A 25,901-nucleotide genomic window follows, 5' to 3' on the forward strand; every position below is an offset into this window, starting at 1 on the left:
ACTATAAGTTTTGCGAATTCATATCAAGCTTCTCTAAACAATTACAGAATTTTTAGGTTAAGTTCGTCTAATATTTTATTTGTTCGAGCAATGATTTTAATTCACTTTTGCTTTATTATATTTAATTAGATTTTCACATTATAGTTAAGCCATTTTAAATGTGAAATAATAGGTTAATATTTAATATGTGGGGCCCATTTATATTTATATATAGGTTTTCATTATGGCTAAAACTTGGTGAAAATCTGGTAGCACTGGCGTGACGGTTTTATCTTTTTACTGGCAGTCTTCGGCGCGTTCGTACGCGCGCCTTCGCGCGCTCGCACCCGTATTTTGTAAACATGTAACAACTCTATAAATCTGCAGTGGCTTCATCTGTGTCTAATTGCCACCCGTCAGCATCCCAAAAATATATAACATATATTTTTTTTTAATCCAAACTATATATTTGGTAAAATAAATAAGCAATTAATAATATAAAAAACATTCAAATTAAATAAGCGATCCAGATTTTTTTTGCTACATATTATACAGTTGAAGTAAAGATTTTACAATTTGCCATATATTAGCAATTATTATTGTATAGATATAGATTGATTATATATAGTACTTTATTTTTTGCTCAATGATCTAAATGCATCTTTAATTAATATATTTAACTAAATTTTTACATTAAAGTTAAAAATAAATTTATTTATATAGCTACACTCTATTAATTTTTTTTTCTGTTTATAAAATTTATTTTTCTGTTTATAAAATTTATTTTTCTGTTTATAAAATTTACAAAAAAAATTTTTTATTTTTAAATTTTTAAATTTCTAATTTTTGATTAATAATTTAATTATTAAAAATTTAAAAAAAAAATTTTCTGTTTATAAAATTTATAAAAATTTAAATTTTTTAGAAAACTTGATAATGATAATCCCTTAATAATTAATTTTGTATTTAACGTAATAAAACTTCATTTATTAAAATTATAATTATTTGTTTTTATTTAATATACAATACATATCTAATACATTAAATACTTAGGTGCTTACTATTTTGAATTTTGACTTAGTTAGATTAAGTTTTATTTTCTAATATTTTTAAAACTATAAAGTTTTTAAAATATGTAGTATTTTAACACTATAAAAATTTGTATATTAAATGATAAATTTTGCTACACAGTTTACTGATGTAGATATTTTTTATAAAAATTAATAATATTTCTGTACAAGTCGCTTTATCATTTTTGAGAATATATATTTTACCAATTTTGTGAATATAAAGTCTCAAAAAAACGGTAAAATGGAACTCAAATTTTCATATTCTAGTCTGTGAATAGCACTATGCCAACGTTCTGCCAGATTTTTTTCCAATTCACTTTTACACCCTAACCAGAAAGAAAGAAAGACAGTAAATGTGTTTTTTAAATAATTTTCTGTTATTCCATAAGATTGGAATAAGGATTCAAACACTTTTTCTGCCGTTACTTTTTCAAGTTAAAAAAAAATGCTGCTAGCTCGTAAGATTAAAAATAAGTTTTCTGAATTAAATAACTCATTAATTAATTTGATAAGATATATCTGATTCGTGTTTTTAAAATTAAAATGACTAAATTTCTACTGCTCAGAGTAAATGCATTAAATATGAAATCAATTTAATATTATCATTTTTTTGCGTTTCTTGTTACTAAAAAAAATGTTTAGTAATAGTATAATATAAAAACAGTTAATAGTATTATGATATATTATAAGTTCGTGTCGAATCACCAATAACTGTTTATGTCTTTGGCTTGTTTCGTCAGCGTTAATAAATGCTTATTATGCTTTTCTAAAGCGTCTATTAAAATGTACTTAAATGATAATATATTATATAAATATTTTATAAGTACACTTTAATACAGTAGATCATTTCTCTGTTAAATTACTATTTTTATCATTTTTTTATGTAGAACAATACATAATACTTTTTAAACTTTGAAACAACGGCTCCAGTTCTAAGAAGGGGTGAGATATTAACGATGCATTCGTGGCAGTTGCATTCAATGGAGTCTCTACTAAAGTTCCGGAACTCTGTCTACTCCGGATAAGACACTGCCATAATGACCGAGAGCTGGAAAGCCCTGAAAAAAATATATTTCCTATATGTACATATATACGTATAATATATTTGAATTACATATATTGAAAGCGATTCAACAATAAAATTAAACAGCTATATTAAAGATGTAATTAAAGCTAATCCCGTTAAGGAAGTCTACTCTGGTAATATTTGCTAAAATGGCGATAGTTTAAGAAAACGTTCATCTCACTTAAACTGCTTATGAGATTTCCCGTTAAGAAATTACCTCGGCGGGATTATAGCATATTTATCGCTGATAACGCTTTCCAGTGTAGAAAATAATTCAATTTCAAAGTCTCGAATCACTTGTGTATAGCAAAGTGGATTATACAAAATTATGTAATATTATCCTACATAATTAATATTACTTTAAAAAAATGCATATAATTAATTTATTTATTTTATTAAAAATATTTTTTCTAATTTAAGCGCTCTTGCCTTAATCAAATTCAACTCAACACTCATATGATAAAGTCAGGTCGCTTTTTTAACTTCATTTCGCCACCAGATTGATCAGATTCTCTCCGAGATAATAATTTAACTAAAACGCTTCGCATGTTACATGGGGATTTGAGCCAAATTTTCGACTTTTCTTCCGTGATCCCATCTCCTGTTTATTCAAATTTATTCCCGACTGGATTAAAGTGACCTTCAAACGTTGTTCGCCAACCCTCACAAGTGCGTGGGGTCCCCGAGGACGCAATCGAGCATTCATTAATTAAAACACCTTTGCCTCGAATTTGCATATTTGCATAATTTCATTGCGGAAAATTATTATTTATTTTCAAAGAGAGTTGGGATGAAGCTGTAAATGGGTTATCGCTAACATATGTTTAATTAAAATCCACTCTGTAGCGTTGCATCTCGCGAGAATTGTGCTTAATACCCCTAGTTTATTGTTATAAATTAATTTCGCAACTTGCTTGAATATTGTAAATTAATTGATCGATTTAATTAGTGTGTTTCTGAACGGACGTAAAATAAGTTAAACTGTACATATGTTAAGAGGTTTATAGTTATAATATAAAAAGAATTAGCATTGAACTTTATTTATAAATTATTATTTTTTTAATTGAACTATAATTATTACGTTTTAATAATTTTCTTCATTAAAAAGCATTAGTGTTGTACTGCATTTATTTTTGTAAAGTAAAAAGTTCATAATCAATGTTTTTTCGCAGCGTTTTTTTAATTGTATAAATAATTGTCTGCATCTCATTGTCTTTAATTTTATTCTCCAAAGATCGATTTGAAATCTTGTATTTATAACTTTGTAACTGAACCAAGTTAACGTAAATAAAAATCAGCTGCTTTTTTGGACTTTCTAAAGTCGACTGGGTCGGTAGATTTTTGGTAACAAAAAAATTCTTGCAAATCTTTAGATTTTTTAACAAAAAAAGAATCGTAACCAACAAGGGTTTCGAAGAGTATTTTTCTTTTAAACAGAAAGTTTGTTAATAATACTTTTGGCCAAAAAACACGCCATAAAATATGTTTTTTTTATTATTAAATACATAACAATTACCACAGTAGCAAAATAATGCTTGCCGATGTCTCTTCTGTCGCTATTTGCAGTTTCCATCTGTGTCTATGTGAATATCTCTGAATTTCTCTTGATATCTCTCCGTCTGTGCATGACAATATTACCGTTAGCCATCTCTCGATGTCCTGTCACATATCTTTATCCTATAATGAATTGCAATTAAAAAGATTAACGTGACAATATCGTCGCTTCTTGATCACACCTCCAAAATGTGTTGACGCCTTAAGAAAAAACACAGTCCACATGGCTACTTTGGCGATTTTTAACTAGGGAGTTCGAAGGACAACGGTAACAAACGCGGAGTCAAATGTATTACCTAGTCCATTTGAGTTTTTCAGTGGTGATAATGTGTGGCTAACGCCTCGGAATGGATTATGTGGTCCATGCATTTTTTCCAATTGCTGTTTTTTTCTGATTACGATATCTCTCTCCTGGTGTAACTTTTAAAACAGTTTGATGTAGTGTATAAGATCTCTGTTTTCGTTGTTTAAGTGGTCGTTATGGTGATCTCTAAATTTTGATTAACGGCTCAGCTGGTTTGAAACGACCACAGTACAAACGTTTCCACTTTTAGAATTGCTATAATAGGATCACTAATGATTGCTTTTAATTTTGCAACAGAATTATATTTATCTAAATCAAGTCAAGCTATAAAAACACGCGGAAGTTTTTTTTTTATTATAATGGTAAAGTCAGATAATACAATTTATTGTTTGGATTAACTTATAGTTGAAGCCGAAGGAGAGTAACTTTGCAGTTCAAATATAGACCAGAAAATCCGGTCACAGTTAATGTTATTGTATAATTAAACATAAATAAAGTACTTAATATATTTAAAAGTAGAGCAGTTGAAGTAGTGGCTCTTGAAAGTAGAAGAGTCTTTGCTGGAGTGTCGGCGAAATATTGTCGGCTGTGATCTGTGATTAGGGTTTCTTAATTTGAATCGCAACTTTGTTCGATTTTTTTAAATAAAAGACACATTTCTTATATTAAATTTATGTTTAGAACATGTATTAATGAAAAAATATAAATATAGACTGATTTTTCATATTAAGCTTGAAAATAAAAAATAAAAATTTTAAAACAAAATTACAAAATACTTAATTATTAATAGTACAAATGAAAAAAATAGTCTTTTATAAATGGTAAATAACTCTCGAAGAAACATGTTCATAACTGGGCTTGCTATAACCAATTGCCTTTCAGTGTAAAGAAATGTCACACAATTTAATTTTCAAGGTCGTTAACGCCGGCAAAATATTCATACCATCTAGGCGGATATTTTCTGGAAAGGTTTCCTTCAACTAAGGATTTAGGAGTGACTTTCGAAGAACGTTGGAAATTTAGCCAGCACATTGCAGAGACTCATAGCAAATCCTTAAAAATGCTCGGTTTTATCTTGAGAAATGCGCGTTACTTCAGGAATACTTTAGTATTGCGCACTCTTTATGATACTCTAGTCCGCAGCATACTAGAAACTAGCTCCATCATTTGGATCCCAGGCGTAATGAATCAATGTAATGAATTGAAGCTGGAAAAAGTACAACGTAAATTTCTTCGATATTTATACTTGAAGGAATACGGGTATTATCCGTTCTTGTTTCCCAGTGCTTTTATTTTGGGAGCCCTGGGATACGTTTCTTTGTCGACTCGCAGAAGTGTTTATGTAATTAAACACTTCTGGAAATTGCTCAAGGGCATCGTAGACAATCCTTCAGTGCTCGAGCAGCTTCAAATGTGGGCTCCTGAAGGTGGATATAGTTCTCGGTCGCGTCCACTATTCTTGCCTGTTAAGTGTAGAACTGGAGCACTTGCCAACTCTTCTCTGGCCAAGGCCATTTATCTACTCAATTCTGTCCATAGTAATATTGACATTTTCTCTTGCACTTATGGAGTTTTGGTTCAATTCGTATGGGACAATGTACACCTGTTGAGGTGATTTGTGTCTGTTGTTTTGTCTTGTTTATATTTGTATGTATTATGATGTATTAGTACTTTTGACTATCGTGACGCATTAGGTTTGCCTGTCAGGTCACGATGGTTATAATTTTAATAAATAAATAAATAACTTAACTAATAAAGGCTTAAAAGAACTGCTATCAAACGACCACGAAACCATTGGTTTTATTTAACTTGGGCTGTAAATCAGGCGAAAAATAAAAGTTTACTTCAGCGAAAGTACTTATGTATTTGCATTTTTATTGAGCTTCTCCCACAGTCGTTTTTGTCCGCAAATTTACAAAAAAGTGATCTATTGTTTTTTTCTCTGGAACGCATTTAAAAAGAATACCTTTTATTTACTTGCATATGTGATACAAAAATTGATCAAATCTATTTAAAAAATATAACGATTCCTGGGACTCAACATAAGCATTCCCGGTCCGACCCAGTTCGTGATGTCATCTTGTGATAATGCTGGATTATCCGCTGATGTACCTTGTACTGGGACTCCATGAGCTTGAGTCTCGAAAGCGTCTTCTTTCATCTGTCTCTCTCTCTCTATCTCTCTCTGTCTGCTCGTCTGCATGGTGTGAATCAAAGATGATAATGTTGTAGACCAATAAAGTGAAACTGCCAGATAGCCACTTTCGGCGATCATAATATGAAAAAAAATTGTGCATTAAGAAGCATGACTTTTAAATATTTGTATATATTGTTAATTAGATTAAAAATATATTTTTCTATTTTTTTTAAATTAAAGTTAATCTAAAAAATATCACATTATAAATATGTTATGTAACACTTCTTATATTTAGGTAACTTAACATTAGCAATATATACCTGTTTATGAAAAAAAACTAATTTATTACATCACCATAAAAAACTTTTTCTAAGGAAGTCTCGCACAATTTACTATTATATCCCAAACTCGAACGATAAATTGGTTGATTTATTGAGACGTTTTAGTGTCAAGCGCGTCGCGTGGTAAATTTACCCCGTGGTCGTATAAGGGTTGTTAAAACTTTTAACGTTTTAACGAAGAGAAAAAAATTGTACGAGAACTTCGAACGAGCTTTCCTTTTAGATGGCCGGAAAAACACTTTTTCAAAATGTTTTACTTAAAAGTACGCGTTTGCACTTACTTCATGCTATTAATTTTGAACTTTTAAAGTTTTACTTTGTGAATATTTAACTTGTTTAATGTATGTGTGTAGGCGGCTGAGGTTTACGCTGATATAACAAATCAAGCAGTGGACGTGATGGTGACCAGGTTCTTCGGGATATTCTTCATGTTCTATCAAATGGCGCAAGTTTGGGGTAATCTGATATCATCCACAGGTAAATATTTATTAACTCTATCATGTATGTGTGTATAGTGAATATTTCGTTTGCAACATAACTGGGTAAACACAATCAATAACTACATAATAAGTAGAGATACACTAAACTAAAATCCAAGTCTGTAAATTAGTAACATTTATTTTATTAATTAAGAACTATTATTATAGATCACATGTGTCACTATTCAGAACTTAAATTATTTATGAGTGAGCTTATCGAAATCAAATAAAATTAAATTGCAGATGCTCGATCGAAATTTTAATAATATAATTAGCACTAATCCGATCTCACAGACAGAATAAAAATTAAGAAACACTAGGGTCCATATAGGAGTCAAACCCATGTTTAATATATCGAAACAATAGTTTTTGTGGTATTCGAATGCTTTGGTTCTTATAAGCAATAAACATTGTGAATCATGCTCTGATTCTTTTTTTGGTTAATAATTTTATTAATAACGGTAATACCGGTATTGACTTTTTCTATATAATACCGGTATTGAAAATTCCAGTATTATTGCAATCTCTAATCATATTTGTGTGGATCTTTGGGGCTTCTGCTTGTCCATAACAGTAGAAGTAAAATAACATAACGGTATTGTAGTATGTCAGTAGAGCCAACTAGCGATTTATGTTCAGGTGTATGCGGGTAGAGAATGAATTTGCATATCAAATGTGGCTAGTGACGCTGTGGTCACGATTTCGTGTCTGACAGCAGCCAGAGATTAGTGGGTTAGGCTTAAACATTATTCACTCGGAAACGTGTGATGTTTTTCAGGATTACGAAACCGCTGAAAAAAGACCGAATAATGAGTAAAAAAAACGCTTTGTCAGGTCGATGGATTAGGTATAGTAAATTAAGTTGGCCAAAAAACAGATAATTCAACATATCTACAAAGCATGTTTTATTTTATTAAATTTCGATTTATTAAAAATAAAATATGAAAATACTATGTAACCTTAGTTTGTGTAACGTGTTCGTATTTCAAATTACTCGTATATCGAAGCAAATTTGGCTATAAAAAATAATAGAAACTAAAATTGATTCGTTGGAATATTAAAAAAAAATTATACATATAATATTCATACATTTTATTTAAATACTTTTTTGTAAATAAAATTAGTAAATACTTGGGAAAGTGTTTATTTATTTTTTAGAGGTTCTAAATATTTTAATATAAAATTAATATTACATATTTTTTGTTATGTTCATTTAAATACTCTTTAATTTATTGGTATTGTTTTTTATATTATACAAATCATTTACATTAAATCAAATTTTAAAAATATTTTATAAATAAAATGTTTTTTATTTATTGTTTATTTAATTATATATGTTAATATATAAATATATGGGGTACCTCAAAACAGTGAAAGATTGACCGCCGTACATGTACGGCGATACCGCGCAAAGGGTTAAGATATAAGCACGTTAAGTGATAAGCACGCTCTTTTATTAAATATCGGTCTAAGAGCCACAATGGCGGCATGCCTTTTAAAGGAAAGTGCAAAAATGTGTTTATTAAATTTAAGCTTGGAATTCAGGCGTAAACTCAAGTATTTAACGCTATATTCTACATTACTGCCCTGCTTACTTAAGAGCGACAGTGGCAAATTTTGTCTACGTTTCGTAAATATATTTGATTTTATTTTATTCTGGTTAATTCTAATTTTTTGCCTCCTGAAATATTTATTTCAGTTGAAAAAACCGAATTAGTCAAAATAAAAGTATTTGATAATATATTTCACTGTTTGATATAGTTTATTTTATTTTCTTAAAAACTTATACATACAAGTATTTATATTTTTCATAGTAGCGATGATATACAATATTGTAGTGCTGTAAAACATATTTACGATGTGGATTGCTCCTAGAGTTCTTTTAAAACTTTAAAACGTAGACACAAACTTATCACAGTACCAAGTGTAATGTCTTTTCTGATTTACCCTCATACTAAAACAAATTTATATGTTGTTTTATTTTAAAACATTCCATATTGTATTGTATATACGTATAGGTATATGACACAGATACACTTATACCTTGCGCGACGTCGAGGCGCCGGTGGGCGAATAGGCCCTGAGTAAATTGAGTATAGGAGGGCAAAACCGCACTTTGGGACCATAAAAAGATGATGATATTGTACAAAACATGTTTAAGTTAAGGGGTCGTATGGGATGAGGGTGTATGTGCGGTATTTTTGCGAAGGAAACGAAAGATATCACGGGACCGGCACGGATCCGATACGGGATCCATAAAAAACGTTACCGCTTTCGGGACACTTCTTGCGGGATCCCGCATTTTGAATCGGCATATGTCCTACGGGGCGACCTTTCTTATCTTACCCCCGGGGTTGGAGCTACAGATATGCCCGTATGCGTTATTCGGTGGAAAATGTTTACGGGAATTAAAAGTTTGCGAGTTCTGGAAATATCACACTAAGTAGATAAGGATTATTATATAAAAGTTAAACTATTTTTATATTCGATGAGTTAAGATTTGACACCTAGATTTATATGTATGTATGTATTTTCATTTTCACTAATCGATTTTCTTGAGAATTTTTTAAGAATAAAAATATATGTAATACTAGTATGTGATTTTAATAATAGAGTTTATTAATATAGATATATTTATATTATCGATGAACAGAGAATTTGATGATCGATGAAAAAAGCATATTTCAATTGGATAATGTATTTTTATAATGGACGCGAATAATCGAAGGACCGGAACGGATCTATCTACATTGATTGATTACAGAGCCTCGAGCTTCGAATGAATTTTGGTCTGACGTACATATATTTATACCCAAAATTATTGCTACCATATATTTTTTACATTTTAAACAAAATAAATAAAAAAAAAATTTTCAGAATATTGAAAAATCAAGATTTAAGTTCACTGAGAGGAAAATTTTATACCGTCACCCTGTTGAAAGCATATATATTTTTTATGCAAACTGATAATTAGATTAGCGTATTTTTTAAGATATAAATACTTTTGAGCCATATTAAAAGCTTTCAAGAAATTATGCATGTTTTATTTTAAAAAACTGCAGCGTTTGTAAAATATTTAAAAATATTATAATTTTTAACAAAAAAGTTCTCTATGAAAATTCTCAAAAAATATTATTTTATCTACTTTCTCTGTTAGATAAATAAATTTTTGTAGAACAGTATTTTATTTTATATAATAAAATTTGTGTTTATCTATAAATTCGTTTTACGTCTTCGTTCTGTTTTCGAGGAATATTTTTCGCCTTCTGCTCAGTCGCTTCCTTCTTCATGTTCTTGATCTTTAGTATTGACCATCAATGAAGATGAGCATTCAGATATTAAATACGGATTTAATAAATTAAAGACTTCTGGACCTTATTTAATTCCCGATTTTATTTTTAAGGGTTGCGAAGTCAGTCTCACTGCTCCTCTAAAATGTATTTATGATCTGATTCTCAAGACATCATCATTTTCTGATCTATGGAAATGCACAAAAGTCACCCCTATTCATAAAAAGGGTGACAAATTATATATAAAGAATTATAGACCAGTCGCAGTTTTGTCAGCTCCTGCTAAATTATTTGAAATAATTATTCATAAATATCTCTATAATTACTTTAGGCAAGTTTTGTTAGACCAACAGCACGGGTTTCGTCCTGCCCGTTCCACTGTTACTAATCTTCTGTCGTTCACCAAAACGGTGACAACTTCTCTCGATGCGGGAATTCAAGTAGTCGTCGTGTATACAGATTTTGAGAAAGCCTTTGACAAAGTTTGTCATAGGTTATTATTAAAAAATTTGTCGAACCTCGGTTTCTCGGATAATTTAACTCGGTTGTAGACAGTTTGTAACCTATGGTGGGCGATTGTCAAAAGAATATTTTACCCCTACGGGGGTTCCTCAAGGAACCAATCTGGGCCCTCTGCTTTTTGTGTTATTTATTAATGACATAAATACAGCAATTACAAATTCAAGTTTTCTTCTATACGCAGATAATTTAAAATTATATAAATGCATTCGATCTGTTGTGGACTCCTCTCTACAAAGTGATTTAGACTCTCTATGGAGATGTCTGCCCTATAGTGTCGGAAAGTGTCGTACTGTGTCATTTTCTCGATCACATTCGCCATCAGCTTATTTCTACCATCTCGGTGGTAACATTTTGACTAGAGAAGCTTCCACTAAAGATCTCGGAATCACTTTCGAGAGCAAATGGAGGTTCTCTCTACACATACACGACGTCTGTGATAAATCTTCCAAGATGCTCGGCTTTGTTATGAGGAATGCCTTTCACTTTGACGATCCGTCAGTTATTCGCATCCTCTATGACACTTTAGTTCGTAGCATTCTTGAATCGGGATCTATAATTTGGAATCCCCGAATAGCCAAATATTTCCTTTTAGTGGAAAAAATTCAAAAAAGGTATTTAAGATACCTTTACAACAGGACATTTGGTTATTATCCGTACATATATCCCAGCGCCTTTCTTTTAGGAGCGTTGGGATACGATTCGCTGAGCTCTCGCAGAAAGTTGTATGTCGCTAAGCATTTTTTCAAATTACTAAAAGCTGCTGTCGACAATCCAGCTATTCTCGAGGAATTCCAGTTTTGGGTTCCGGAACATTTTCGAGAATCACGATCGCGTCCTCTTTTGATGGCCGTTAGGTTTAGGACGTCCGCAATTGCCAAATCGCCTATAGCTGTGGCCATCTGGCTCCTTAATACACTGGCATTACATATTGACCTGTTTAATGTTAGCTACGAGGAGCTGATCCAGTTTGTATCATTTATAATTTTTTGTTATGTTTATTATTCTTAAGTATGGTTTTATTAATGTAAATATACGGTTTTTTTTTGTAAATTTAAAATTTGTTTTCAAGCATCGTGGCGCATTGGGGTAAACTGTTAGGCCACAACGGTCTTAATTTAATCTAAAATAAAAACATAAATAAACACAATTTGTTTATTAAGACTAACTTAGAGAATAATATAAATAAAAAATATATAATATTAATAATTAGAAATAAGAATAAAATATTATTAATTTTCATGTTTTCTTAAATGATTTTAATTAGTGAAATATTAATTTTATTTCAAACATTTTTTTCTTGTATATTTCTAAATAAATTGATATTTTCTTTTAGTTCTCTCACTGGCATCGGATTCTTACACAGACATTTCAGCGAATTCAAGTGCATACTCTTGGGAACTTGGTAAGCATTCTTCTGAATACGACAATAGAAGTTTATCGAAGATAGAATACATCCAAAACCATTGTGGTGCATCATTCTGCGGAGAAAAGACGAGCGATGTAAGCGACGTAAGTTCGACTCTCTACATAGCATTATATATTTCTATTTGATCCTTTTATTTTTGGTGAATAAATTTTAAATATTATACTATTTCTTAAATTATTATTTTTAGATGTCATAAAGTTTTTATATAGTAGAAGTATTTTATTTTAAATTAATAATGTTTTTTCTGGTTAATTTTTTATGTTTATTTACTCTTGAACTACATATTTAATTAAAGTGAAAATAGACAAAAAAAATAAAACCATTAAAATCACATTATTTTGACTGGCTACAAAATGTCCTAGTGATTGCCAGATGTCAAACCTAATTTAGAAATTTATATACTTAATATTTTAATTGATAATCGTAAAATATAATACTCCTAATCTTATTTATTGCAAAAATGTTTATTTTTATAAATATTTATAAAAATAAATAATAAATTCGCATACATTCTTGTAGAAATATTTTTATGATAATCTATATATTATTAATTGTTTGATATTTTATTTAAATATGATTCTTTGCTTTGTAATATATTATTTTGCTATCATTTAAACGGTCAGCATAATTTTGAGATCTTGGTCAGATCTAAAATGCCGACAAATATAGTAATTTGAGCCGCCACTTATGAACAGCAAATACAACAAGATTGATCACCTAATAATGTAATAATAGGCAAATCGTAAGTCGAGTTTAATAAAATTTTGGCAAGCTGTAAAATTAGCTGTTTAAACCCAAGCCTAAATATTCGTTTAAGTAAAGATTTTAATATGCAAACTATTATTTTGCCATATTATTATGTTGCTAATATTTTTTTTAATTCTGCTGACCAAATAATAACTATGTTCTATGACTATATATTTTGAATAGTATGAAACATAAGTATGGAGTCTATTATTTTTTCCCTTCCGACAAAAAAGTTTAATGTCAAAATAATTTATTAGCTGTTTTTTTCTTGCAAACCCAATATTTAAATGGCGAATCATTTAATTACTTCTCATAATATTCTACACACTGTTGTTTAACGCGTAATGTAATATTGCATATATGTACATACATATATATTTATATATATATATACAGTATATATTCTCACCCTAAGATAAAAGCAAAAACTGCTATTGGATGTGCGAATAGTTATATAATATAAAGGTCATAAACGGCGTGTATGCAATATAATATTTTACTATCGTATTATACATTTTTTTCATATAACCGAATTCGAGAAACAAAGAGAAATAACACACCGAATGGAATATCTTTATGCCTTTAATTTTATTTCTGCTAGGTATATAATGCTTGTATTTTTTAAGGATTATCAAGAGATTGTGCCTCCAGACATGAACAAAATAAAAATGATCGCTGGAATATTTTTAGGCTTTATGTTTTTCGCTTCGGTTATTGTCGCCGTGGGAACTGATAGCTTGAAAAGGTATTTAGAATATTTTATTATTTTTATATACATGACATTGTCACTTTAGGGCTATATTATCGTAAGTGTTTTTATTATGGTTTTAAGATATTGCCATTTAAAGTATAATATTTGAAAAACGTCATGAATATTATTATATTTGTATTAAACGGTATTCCTCTTAGTTGCGTTACCACAATAACGATTTTTACATACATTATTATTATATTTTGGCACTAATGGTGACTTAAAAATCATCTTTATATAGAGTTTATTTCGAATTACAAAAATAAAATAATGTATGATAAGTTATAATTATAGATAAAAGTGTTAATGCCAAATATGTTATAATATTTTACAAAAAACTGACTCTGAAAAAATATTGTTTTAAATGATTAAATTAAATAGTGAAAGTAAAATAAATTTATTGCTTGAGTATGATGTAATTGTTTGTTAGGGTGTGTGGCTTTTTACATAATAAGCGCCATACGTCATCATAACAACCACTTGAACAACACAAAGATAAATATTTTGCACTACAAAAAGTACCAATCCGTTAGGAGTTAAAATCTCACACAAAAGACATACATATTTATTGGGGGAAATAAAAAATATCATTAAAATCATTTTATTTGGGGTTTTAAAGAAATATTTATTTTTATTTTTAATGTATCGACAATGACTTAATTTTATAATTGTCTTTGTTCTCAAGTTTATTATTATTTTTTAAATTTAAATTTTATTTATTTTATTAAAGATTACTGATTTTTTATTTTATTTGTAATTAATTTAAACTGATTACTTCATTTCAGATTTTAAGCAATAAATTTATTTTTAACTCAATTTTTAGCTTAATAATTACAGTGATCCTTAATCTATAATATAATTTAATATCTTATCATATTTTATTTTATATTTTGACAATAAAATTATTTAGCAGAAATGTATTAGGTTGAATTTAAGTAAATTATTTTTGAACTTATTGAGTTATATAAATGATTTTTAATTTACTGATAAATTATTAGATATATTGTACATAAATAATGTAACTTATCTTAAGGCGCTTCAAGAAACATACAACTATGTTCTAAGTTTGGTGTTTTATATTTAAAAAAGCAATATTTGTTTATGATCCTGATTTATATCAAATCCAACATCTTTGTATATGTTTAAATGCATATAATCTTAGCTCAGATAACGAGTTATAAGTGCGAAAATACGACTTAAGTTTCCGAATAAAGTTTAGTAGGACGTTATCCTTTGTTGTTCATAACACGGCCTGAAATTATTATCATTCGGCACACACTTCTGCTACGTTACGACTTCATATATTAATCTCAATTTAATAATCTTATAATAAGCTTTGTTTTATCTCATGCCATATTTCTGACATTTTATTATACAGCGCCGACCCAAAAACAAGTCTTAATCCATACGTTAGATGAAAACTAAATTTCAAAGTAAACAAACGCAAATAGCATTTCAGCGCAACTCTATGGTGTTTGTGTCGTTTTATGTAGTAATAGTGTGTCGTTTTTCTCTTCGGTACTTGGATTCGGGCCAAATTCAAGATGTGTATTAACTGAAAATTTATCACCCAACCGATACCAGGTTATTGTCGAAACTTGGTCGTTGATTGAACACCTCTGGTTCAGGGAAGCGCCTACACAAGAAATGGGCAAACTTTTATAAACTGCGGTCTATTATTTAAATAAAATATTCAGTGATGTCTTGCAAAACAAATATTACTCATCCACTCTCAAAATTCGTGAAAAAACAACCATTAATTTTTTTTTAGTATATATAATAATTTACATCTTTACTTAAAAGAAAAAATAAAAATAATTTACAACGTATTAAAAACGCGTTTTTATGAAACATGCTTATTTTTTGTGTTTAACGAAACTCTTTTAGGGTCCAGTTTTTGTTGCTACATCATCACATTTCCTGTGGTAATTTTCCAGATACTCGAGAAAGAGGGTCGGTCCCAAAGGCACCGCCGCGTCTAGGCTGCTGGCAACCCTGAAACACACACGAGAATCTTATCAACTCTTATTGCTTCCAGCTACGGCCTTCGTGGGAGCTGAACAAGCTTTCATGGCCGCCGACTATAATTCAGTAAGTAAGTTTCCAATTACACTAACCCAGCTCCATGACAATACGCTTTGCATTATTTCGACTGCTTCTCGCATAAACGGAATCAGACAGTATGTATTACGCGAAAGTACGGCTTCTTCACGAGTTATTACCCTCTGCCGAATTTGCGTAATATATTTGCGTTTTTATTTGCATGAAATTTTGATCTAGGTGTATATTGTACTAAAATTAAAAAATATCAGAAAAAATAAAAATAAAGTATAATTAAAAATGGGTAATAAAAAGTCATTTGAAAAGTCGAACAGCTATACTTATTAATTATTATTTTCTTACAAACTTTTCTTCGAAGAAGAAGGTTAGTTGTAAGCTAAAGAGTATAAAAAATAAAGTACTGACATTAGTTGAAACGGTATTCCGAAAAATACATTCAAAAAGAGCACTTGCTACAACCGTTTTAAATCAATCTGGGATTATATTATTTTATATTGGATAAGACATTATTAATAGAACATAAAAAATATTTAATATGCAGAATTAATATGTACAACTAGAACTAGTTAAAAATCAAAATTCCGTCTGACAAAAGCCGAAAAAATTATGTGTGATAATTAATAATGGATAATTTAATATATAAGGACGGAATAGCGTAGTCCGTAACGTATTAGACTAGTAACTTTGAGGTCGTGTGTTCGAGCCCTGGCAGCCGCACTCGAATTTTTATTCATAAAAATGTTCTATTATTAAAAAAAAACGGCCCCAGCTCATTGACATCTATTGATTATAAATTGTATAGTACATAATAATTTATAAAGATGTCACTGATTCTGGTTTAATACTTACTTGTAGGTTGTAACGCATTGGGCTTACCCCTGTCAGGTTACAACAGAGTTTTCTTTATTTTAATTTTTATATTACATATCTCAATTTTCATGTTATTTTAATTTCTATAAATAAAAAAATTCTGATATTTTGATATTTTTCCAAGAATCGTTTCAAATAGTTTTTCTTAAAGGATTTGATTTTTTATAGATCATCCTCTTTGCATATATTGATTCTTTTTATTTTTTCTCATTTTTTTATTAAAGCAACTAATTTTAAATTTTAAAAAACAGATTGATTTAACAAAGCTATGTTTAGGACAAGCTTTAGGTAAATATGAATAAAACTGATTATATTTTGTAAAATAATAGCAAATCAGTCGTACGAACTTGGCTTTTATAAATTTATAAAATTTCTAATTTTAGAATTTATAAAATTTCTAATTTTAGAATTTATAAAATTTATAATTTTAATAGGTTTCATGATGATATCAATAAAACTACGACAGTTATTATTTTTTATCGTTTTTCGCCTTTTGATGTTTTTTACCTGGGTCTTTTTTTTTGATAACCGATTTTAAAATAATATTTAAACGTTCTAAGATTGATAATTGAAGAAAAAAAAATTACATTTTTTTATTAACCCTTTGAACGCGTAAATCGACTGAAGTCACTTAATATTTTTTTGTTCCTTTACACAAAAATCAGTAAAAAAAATGTTTTAATTTTTTCTTGAAATATGTTTTTAAAAAAAACATTTTAAAAATCAAAACATTCAGACACATTACCAAAATAAAATCTGCATTTTTCAAAAAAAAAAAAAAAATTTATATTTATTTTGGATTAACGCGGTCAAAGGGTTAATGTGGAATATAACGAAATAAAAGGGTATATTAACTGCCGTAGTTTTATGGCAAAGTTTGTACGCTAAGACCGATTTTACAAAATGGCAGCTATTTTAAACATTAATAAAATATAACTCTATTAGAAAAATATCAAAGCAATATTAAAGAAATAAAAAATGATTTTTTTTTGAAAAAAAAAAAAAAAAAAATAATTTGTTTTGTCTTAATGTGAGTTATAATGTTATATAATATAATAAGACTCGCTACTATTTTAAAAAATCGCGGCTATTTAAAATATAATAAAATGTAATTTTAAAGCAAAGGTAAAAAAATTTAAAAATATGAATTTTGTGTTATTTTATATTGATTTGGTACCAGTTATATAAGTCGGTGACAAATAACTAAAAACCTAGCTTTAAATCTTATACAAAACCTGGTGTCTATCGTGTCTGCAAGATTGTAATTAGTCATAGGTATTAATAAAATGATCATTTTGATCGTTCATCACGGATTTGGTTTTCCTAGATTTGCCAAATCTCATGGATAAATATCGTAATTATTGATAAAAGTAAATCGTGCATATTTTCATCTATATTTTCTATATCTATATTTTCATCTATAAGCTGTAATATTAGTTTTTAATGAAGTAGTGTTTCACTACTTCATTAAATGTTTCTGATTTTGTTTATCCAGTTGTAACGAATTAGGCTAATGTCTGTCATTTTGCAACGGAAGACTAACAGTAAATATAGTAATGTTACAGTACATCGATACCTTATTAATTTTAACAAATTATATGCTTTAAGTTCATATTTTATATAGTTATCTCAGTGGTATATAAAATAATTTATTTCTTTTCAAAGCACTTGGAATATTATTTGGCAACCTTTAAGAAAGATAGAATAATAATACAAGAGTTTCAATAGGGATATTTACTATTCACAGATAGAACTATGTTTATTTTATCATTTTTTTTTTCAAATTTACTGAAGAAATACGACTGATGTAGGTTTGACGCGTTTTATTTTTTTTAAATCTATACATAAAACCTCTGGTTAATATATCGATATTTTAGAATTAGTAAAATATTTTTGCATTAAAATAATTTAAAGTTTTTTTGCGTACATTAAGAACTACTAACTGTATTAAAAATTTAATTGTAAAATATTATAAATGCTAGAATTATTTATACAAAATTTGATTTAAATGTTTAAACATATATAAATTCATTAAAAATATGGTAATACAAAAGCAATTTTAGTTCTCTAGCGAGTTTCATCTGCATTTCATGTATCATTAATGTAAACGCAACACAATGAGAAGCGAGCTAATTTGAATCTGCCACTGCAGCAATGTAAAATTTTAAAATTGGTTCAACTGCACAAGCCAGCATGAAAATGTGATAAAAATAACTAGTCAATTGCATTATTTAAATTTTCTTTTCTAATCGTAGCGTCCGCTTTAAAGCTCGTCCCCAAACTCACATCAAATTAAAATGCGCAAAGTTTATAAGATACTCTTAGAATCGTAGTTACGTTAAAACTGTATTAGTTTTCAGACCTTCCAAAGTTCTTTTAGTAGTATTTTTATTACTTTGCGGTCTCAGATGAAATGACATTATTATCTTTGGCTAGGATATAGTATTAAACCGCGAGAGATTCGATTAAAGAGACGTTCAGGAAATGGTTGGCATTACTGAGCCACAGCCTCCGGCACAACTGCATCTGATAGAAAATAACAAGAAATGCACTGAGACATTATTATATAACCAAAGGAGCTAGTGTAGATAAACAATGCCATTTACTCCATATTATACGGTTTAATCTGTTTGATAAACTTATTTCAATTTTAAAATAAATAATTGAGTTAAGCTTTAGGCACTAAGTTTATGCTTCCATTTAAAAATCATATAGTTTATATATATATGTAAAAATAGTTTATTTACGAATAATGAGTATGTAGAATCCTTACAAACATGCTCATAATAATAATAATATTAAATTTAGATATGTAAGTACATCTAACAATTCACAATGGGGATATTGCAGGTGAATTAATTGCTGGTTGAGGATAATACGACTTAACTATTATGTTGGTAATGAGAGGATGTAAGACAATATAGTTCATTAAGCCATTCAAATTAGATTGGTACATAAGTATTTTTTGTATTATCTGTTTATTAAAGGGTTATAAAATAGTTGATATCATTTTCTTAAATCTACTCTCTTGCTTATTAAAAAAATAATTATTATAAGAGAAATCTGTTACTGAAATATTTTATTCGATACTATCGATGATAGTGTAACAAAAGTGGTTAATAACATAATTTAATAATATATATATATATAATAGGATAAAAAATAGATATAATATATAGGATGAGTGATATGTTGTGTAAAAACAACAAAATTATATTGATTTATTTTAATTATTGTACAATAATATTGTATATTCCTAATGAATCAGATAAGACAATATTGCAAAAAATACAAATTAGGGCAATGAAAATAGTGTTATAAATAAATATTAATTTACTAATTGTATAAGTATAATGAAAATATTAAAACGTTCAAAAATAATGTTTTAGTATTTCATATAAGTAAAAAAATAATACATAACTAAGCCTTTATTTATTAATCTGATTATTAGATATTGCTTTAAAGCACTTAATGCGATGGAGATCAGATAAAATAAGAGACTCAAAATCCTGCCTTGATCTTGGATTTGATAGACGTTAAGCAGCTGGGTCGATGGATTTTTTCGTATCAAATTGTCGTTGGACAATTTAGATTATAAACGGCCATTTTGAGGGCAATTCTGAATGCGTGAGCTATATTTTCTCAAGGCAATGGATATTTTTATTTCTCTCTGGGTTATGCCGCGTACTTTTTAACTTAATTTGTCTAAAGGTTTCTCACGGTGGTGTTCCATTTAACAAAAAAAAAAATTTTTTTAGACAATGAAAACTCAATATCACAATTCGAACTGATCTTTTTATATGATTTGATAGCATGAGCTTATTAATTAAATTCAACATAGATAGATAAATAGTTCAATTAATAAACCCCACAAACCCAAAGAAACATGTGAGCTGTCTTTTCTGGCAAAAATATGTTTTTTGGATTTTTTAAAATGTCTTATCCCTTGAATTTTTAAAAATGTCTTATCTGTCTCGATATGTATTATAGTTCTTAGAAAGGCATACATTTGGAAAATGGTTGAACAAAACAATTTAAATATATGCTTGCTAGATGTGGAGTAACACTATAAACAATATTTGTTATGCCTGTATTTTGCTACATATTTTTTTAAATTAAATTTGTTTTTGTTTTTATTTTAAAATTTTAAACACACGTTTTTATTTGTATTATATTGTATGAGCATAACATATGAGTTAAGATAAAAAAATGGTCGAAACAGTAATCTGTATTTTATTTTAAATTATTTATAAATAAACTTTTAACAAATCAATATTGTTTAGTTTAGTTTAAGAAAAAAATATATTTTAACTTTTATTTATAATGTATTCTACATTTATTATTATCAATATGCAAGCAATTAAATAGATTTATTTAAGGTTTAAATTTTTTAGGATTAAAAAAAGGACAATAATAAAAACGAAATTTAAAGGATCTTATAATAATTTTACAATATTAAGGGAATTAAATCAGTAAATTTACTCTTGATCTTTAAAAAAAACTAAAAAATATTTTTTAATCATATATTGTCATTTTAATTAATAACAATAATTATCCAACCCCTTTTTTTAATATACTTATTACAGATTTTAAGTTGTATCAAGAGAGTAATTGTAATAGCAAATATTTAATATATATACAATAAAACATTTTTATATTATTATTCAATAAAGATTTAATTTTTAAGCTGTGTATTTATAAATTTAAACAATAAAAACGTAGTAAATTAGTTCACAGCATATTATTAGCTTACACCAAGATTCTAAGCATAACTCTTTTAAAAACTAAAGTATTTCGATTGCTTCATTTTTTCTCAACTTACGCCGTATCAATCAGATAAAATCCATGCGATTTTTCCTGCTGAGTTTGCCGATGGGAACTTTTACTTTTCCACGCCGGTATAATCTCAATGTTTTATGGCGCAAAGTGGTTTGTCGGACGTTGAACATATTGCTATGTATCTGTAAGGGTGAGATTCACCCTATCGTCAAAATTGGGCCAACGACCGCTTTGTCCTACTACACATCCAGTCAAAATAGAATAAAAAGCCGATTTTTATTATGGTTCTTTTTTATTTTTTCGGCGAGAATTTTCTTCGAAGCCTTGAAGGAAAATTGTCGCATTTAAAGTAGGTCATACGGAAAAAATCATAAATGAATTAGAAATAAATTCGAATCATATAAATTGCTTTTAATAGACTAATAAATCATATTCATACCCTAAAGGGAGAAAATTTTATTATTGTATTTTTCCCCAGGAATCTTTAATATATACAATGATTAAATTATGTACTGTAGAACCTCGGTTTAATTCGTTTCGGTATCGTTCTTGTATTTCAAAACCCTTGCATATAAAAGCAAATTTCTACATAAGAAATAATGTTTTAAAACCAAAAAATATGTATACAAAAATACACGCACATTTTTTATATTTTTAATTTATATATAAAAATGTTATTTCATTGCCTTAATCTCTAGACCTTGCTACTTCTTTCTACCATATATTTCGATCTATGCAAAACTGCATTGCAGATGATGCGAAAAAGAGGCTATTGAAATATATTTAATTAATGCCCTTAACATGCTATGCTCATGGGATTAAAAAATGGACAATGTTTTTATATACAATATTAAAAATTTGTAATATTTATATTTAAATATGATATATATTTATTAAATAATAAAAAATCTGTTTTACCGCATTTTTTATAAAATAAAATCGTTCAATATCTATAATCGTAAAACGTATGAGGAATTTAATTTTAGCACTATAAAAGTCATCTGCAGACTCTTCTGCGTTATAAATTATTCGCAAAATATACACACGTGTTTGTACGTATGTGAGATATTTTTTCATCGAATTGAGATATATTTTTTCAGGAACTGGGATATTTTTCGTGTTGGAAGCCGTTTAATGCGCCGCACATTCAGGCGAAATCGATTTATCTTGTTTTGGCTGTCGATTGCTCTGCGTGACGTGTTTTTATTATATATTTTTTTATATTTTTATATGAAAACCCTGTAAGTAATAGTCAAAGTTATTTAAAAACAATCGTTTTACTACTTCGTTTTAAGGACATATTATAAAAGGATTGCGGGCTTGAAACTCTGATATATCGCAAGTCCGTCCGCTCTCCAAAGTTACCTTCGAGGCTTTAACTTGATGGATGATACCCATCAGATTTAATATTCATTACGGTTTTGCCAAGTCTGTTCTTACTCATTAAATCCCAACAAAGCGGCACTCTGGCGGTGAACGTACGATATAAATCATTTATACCTGTTGCTTCAATTCCACTTTAATATTATAAATAAAATGATACGGAGATTAAAAATTAATCTCTCAACGCTTCGATAAGGCGAAAAAACGCTGCTTGTGGTTTTAACTATAAAAGTAACTTCTATGTATTTATTTTTTATGTAAGAATATACTATGTTTATATTTAATTAAATTAATTAATACTAATAACTAATCAAAATATAACGACATATAGTACAATGTTTTTTTCTTATTCACCTCAAAAAATTATGATAAATATTTAAACTCAATTTTTATATTTACTAAACAGTTCGTACTTTATTTATATACCTAGCTATTTTTTACATTACACTATGTTATAGTAAGAATCATTAATTATTATGTTTTTATTTTTTTCTTATTTTATTCCTTGTTTAAATATTCATCCAAGAAGTAGGTACGTTTTATCTGAGACAATGAAAAAAATTCAAAATGGGTCGTAACATTAGTCTTGTTAAAACTTTCCTTAAATTAGTATTCTCACTTTTGTTTGGCCTACATTTACAAATCCTGACATATAGCACTGTCAAGTAGTGCAACTTTTTATTCTGGCTCAAAAGGATTCTAAATTAAATTTGTAAACAGTGTTATATTATAGTCACAAAAAAATTCTCTGGCAATTTGAAGAGTGCTTCTTTATTTTATCTTTCAACCTCAAGGCGATTGCAATAATATACATTTATTTTTTTATATTTTCAGGCATTCGTCGCTTGTGCATATGGAATCAATAACATTGGATTTGTGATGATTTGCTTTGGAGTATTTAACGCAATAGCTGCCATAGCTGCTGGTGGAATAGTGAAAATCACTGGGAGATTTCCAGTAATGGTCCTTGCACTGGTAAGTTTGAATCCTATATAACACATCAACTTTTTACAATAAAGATATTTACAAGCAACTTAGCAAGTTACATAAATAATATTTTTTTAAGCCCTCTTGGCTAACGAATGACAGAGAGGAAGATATATAAATACATTAATAGTAAAATTAAAAATTTTATTTATGAAAAACAGTAAAAACTGTTAAACGAAATTTTCTTTAGTGCATTTTTATTCTGTCGGCAATTTCGTGGTTGGTTTAATAAAAGGTTTCATCTTGTATTGCTTCTGGCAAAGCAATAAAATCAGAAGAATAATATGACAATGCTAACTTAAGAAATTTTTGATGTAGTTATTTGTCAGACTCACACAATTTTCATATTTTGATTTTTTATTAATAAAAAATCAAAATATTAGGACATGATTTTTTTTTAATAATTTAATTTATTTTTAATTTCTTGTTTAATGTGAATGTTTTTGACATTCAAGGTATTGAAGTTATAGCGTGTAATGCCTGCACTATACTCTCTGGAAGCTGGCCAAGGTTGGCCAAGGACGGAGAATATAGTGGGTTACTTCGGTCGAGTTCGGTTCTGTCCGAGCTTACCGAGAACGGGAGGTAAAGTGGGGGTAATTCAGTAGACTTGGCCAGCTTCGAGCGCTTCCGAACATTGTCGGCAAATTGACCAGAGTCAAAGAGACCGAAGTCGGAGCTGCTCTTTCGAGCGCGAGCGGTGAGATATTTCCCCTTTCGCTCTCTCGCGTATTAAGTGACGAGAGTGAGAGAGAAAATATTATGGTGTTTCGCAAACTAAGAAAGAACGAGTAACTCGGTTCAATTTCAGTATGCGCGTAGGCGTCCTATGGTTAGCACGCATGTCGAGCGCTGCATCGTGGTCACGTGGTCAAGTTATAATACCACACGCTTATCGGGGACTTAACAGACTCTTATACCTGCACTTCACTCTCCGAAAGTTGTCCTAGTGGAAGTTCGACCGAAGTCGGTCAAGGTCGCAGTTTTTCGAATAGCGTTCGCACAGCCGGGAATTTCATACGCGTGCACGCTTCTCAACCTCGCGTATTATAACTACGTGCGTGTTTTAAACACAAAAAAAATTAAAGCCAAATGGAGAAAAAGGAGATGGTGGATGATTGCAATGCACCGGAATAGATCAATGTTAGTAAATAAGACATTTTATGTTGAATCGAGGCTTCACTGTCACTAATAAATAATAAACAGGAAACGTTCAAGTGTGCAACTAATGAATAATTTCTATTATTTTTTAAGGAAAAGTATGGAAAGTCAATTTGCTGAATTGAGATTTTATATACAATATATAGCTTAGGTCTTTCTCTTTATGATATATGCAAAATTGACTGCGGATTTTTGCGGTTTTTAACACATTGCATACCTTAAAAATGTATTTTTCTTAAAAATGGGACGGGGCTTAGTCGCGAAAGTTACGACCTAAAAATTTGTTCAGAATCACCAAATATACACATATTTAAAAAAAAAAACGATACCGGGTATGATAAAATGCTAGTCAAATACTTTTTCTTAATATAAAACAGCAAATTTGTGACATATACAATTTTTTTTTTTACGCTACGCGGCTAAATTTTTTTATTACGCTACGCACGGCCGTTAAACACGGAATTCCTCTTCCTCGGGCCTACAATTAAAGAAATGTTAACGTCAAATTTAAAATACAGTTTTGTAATGATTGTAATTTTTTAATAATATGGTTACCGTGGTAAAATCGGTAAACGTCAAATTGTGGATCGCGTACTAATGAAATAAAATAAAAATTTGTTTGGAATGACTAAATATATACATATTAGGTAATCCCGGAATTAATGTCGTTTTTTTAATAGGCAACTTTGGCTTAGTATTTTTGGGTCCGATGAGCAGTGAAGACGTGCGCTGTAATTTTTTTCTTCTCTGTGATCCTTTGCCTTTCTTTTAAACAAAAAAAAACTTTTCTACCCCATTTACAAACAATGGCAGAGACGCGTTCTTCGGAAACACATTTAAGAAGCTGTATGCTGTTTTCGTTTCATTAAAAAAAAACTGCGACAGAAGCAACAGAATGCATTTATGACATTTACGATGATATACTGGACAAAGGAAAGTGCCAAAGTTGGTTCAAAAAATTTCCAACGGGCAATCTCGATTTGAAGGACGAGCT

General features: G+C 28.9%; 1 protein-coding gene across 1 annotated transcript in view; it reads left to right on the forward strand.

The window, feature by feature from the left end:
* LOC148232502 (UNC93-like protein) overlaps window positions 1-25,901 on the forward strand; it is a 78,595-nt gene that overhangs the window by 31,343 nt on the left and 21,351 nt on the right. Inside the window, exons 4-8 of the mRNA XM_088191662.1 lie at window positions 6,805-6,928; window positions 12,076-12,251; window positions 13,542-13,660; window positions 15,604-15,757; window positions 23,594-23,734. Coding sequence (XP_088047788.1) covers window positions 6,805-6,928; window positions 12,076-12,251; window positions 13,542-13,660; window positions 15,604-15,757; window positions 23,594-23,734 — 714 coding nt within the window. The remainder of the gene's footprint in view (window positions 1-6,804; window positions 6,929-12,075; window positions 12,252-13,541; window positions 13,661-15,603; window positions 15,758-23,593; window positions 23,735-25,901) is intronic.

Source organism: Plectrocnemia conspersa, unplaced genomic scaffold (genome assembly GCF_051122295.1).
Source record: "Plectrocnemia conspersa isolate PC_06_02 unplaced genomic scaffold, ASM5112229v1 ptg000009l, whole genome shotgun sequence".
Taxonomy (NCBI): Eukaryota; Metazoa; Arthropoda; class Insecta; order Trichoptera; family Polycentropodidae; genus Plectrocnemia; species Plectrocnemia conspersa.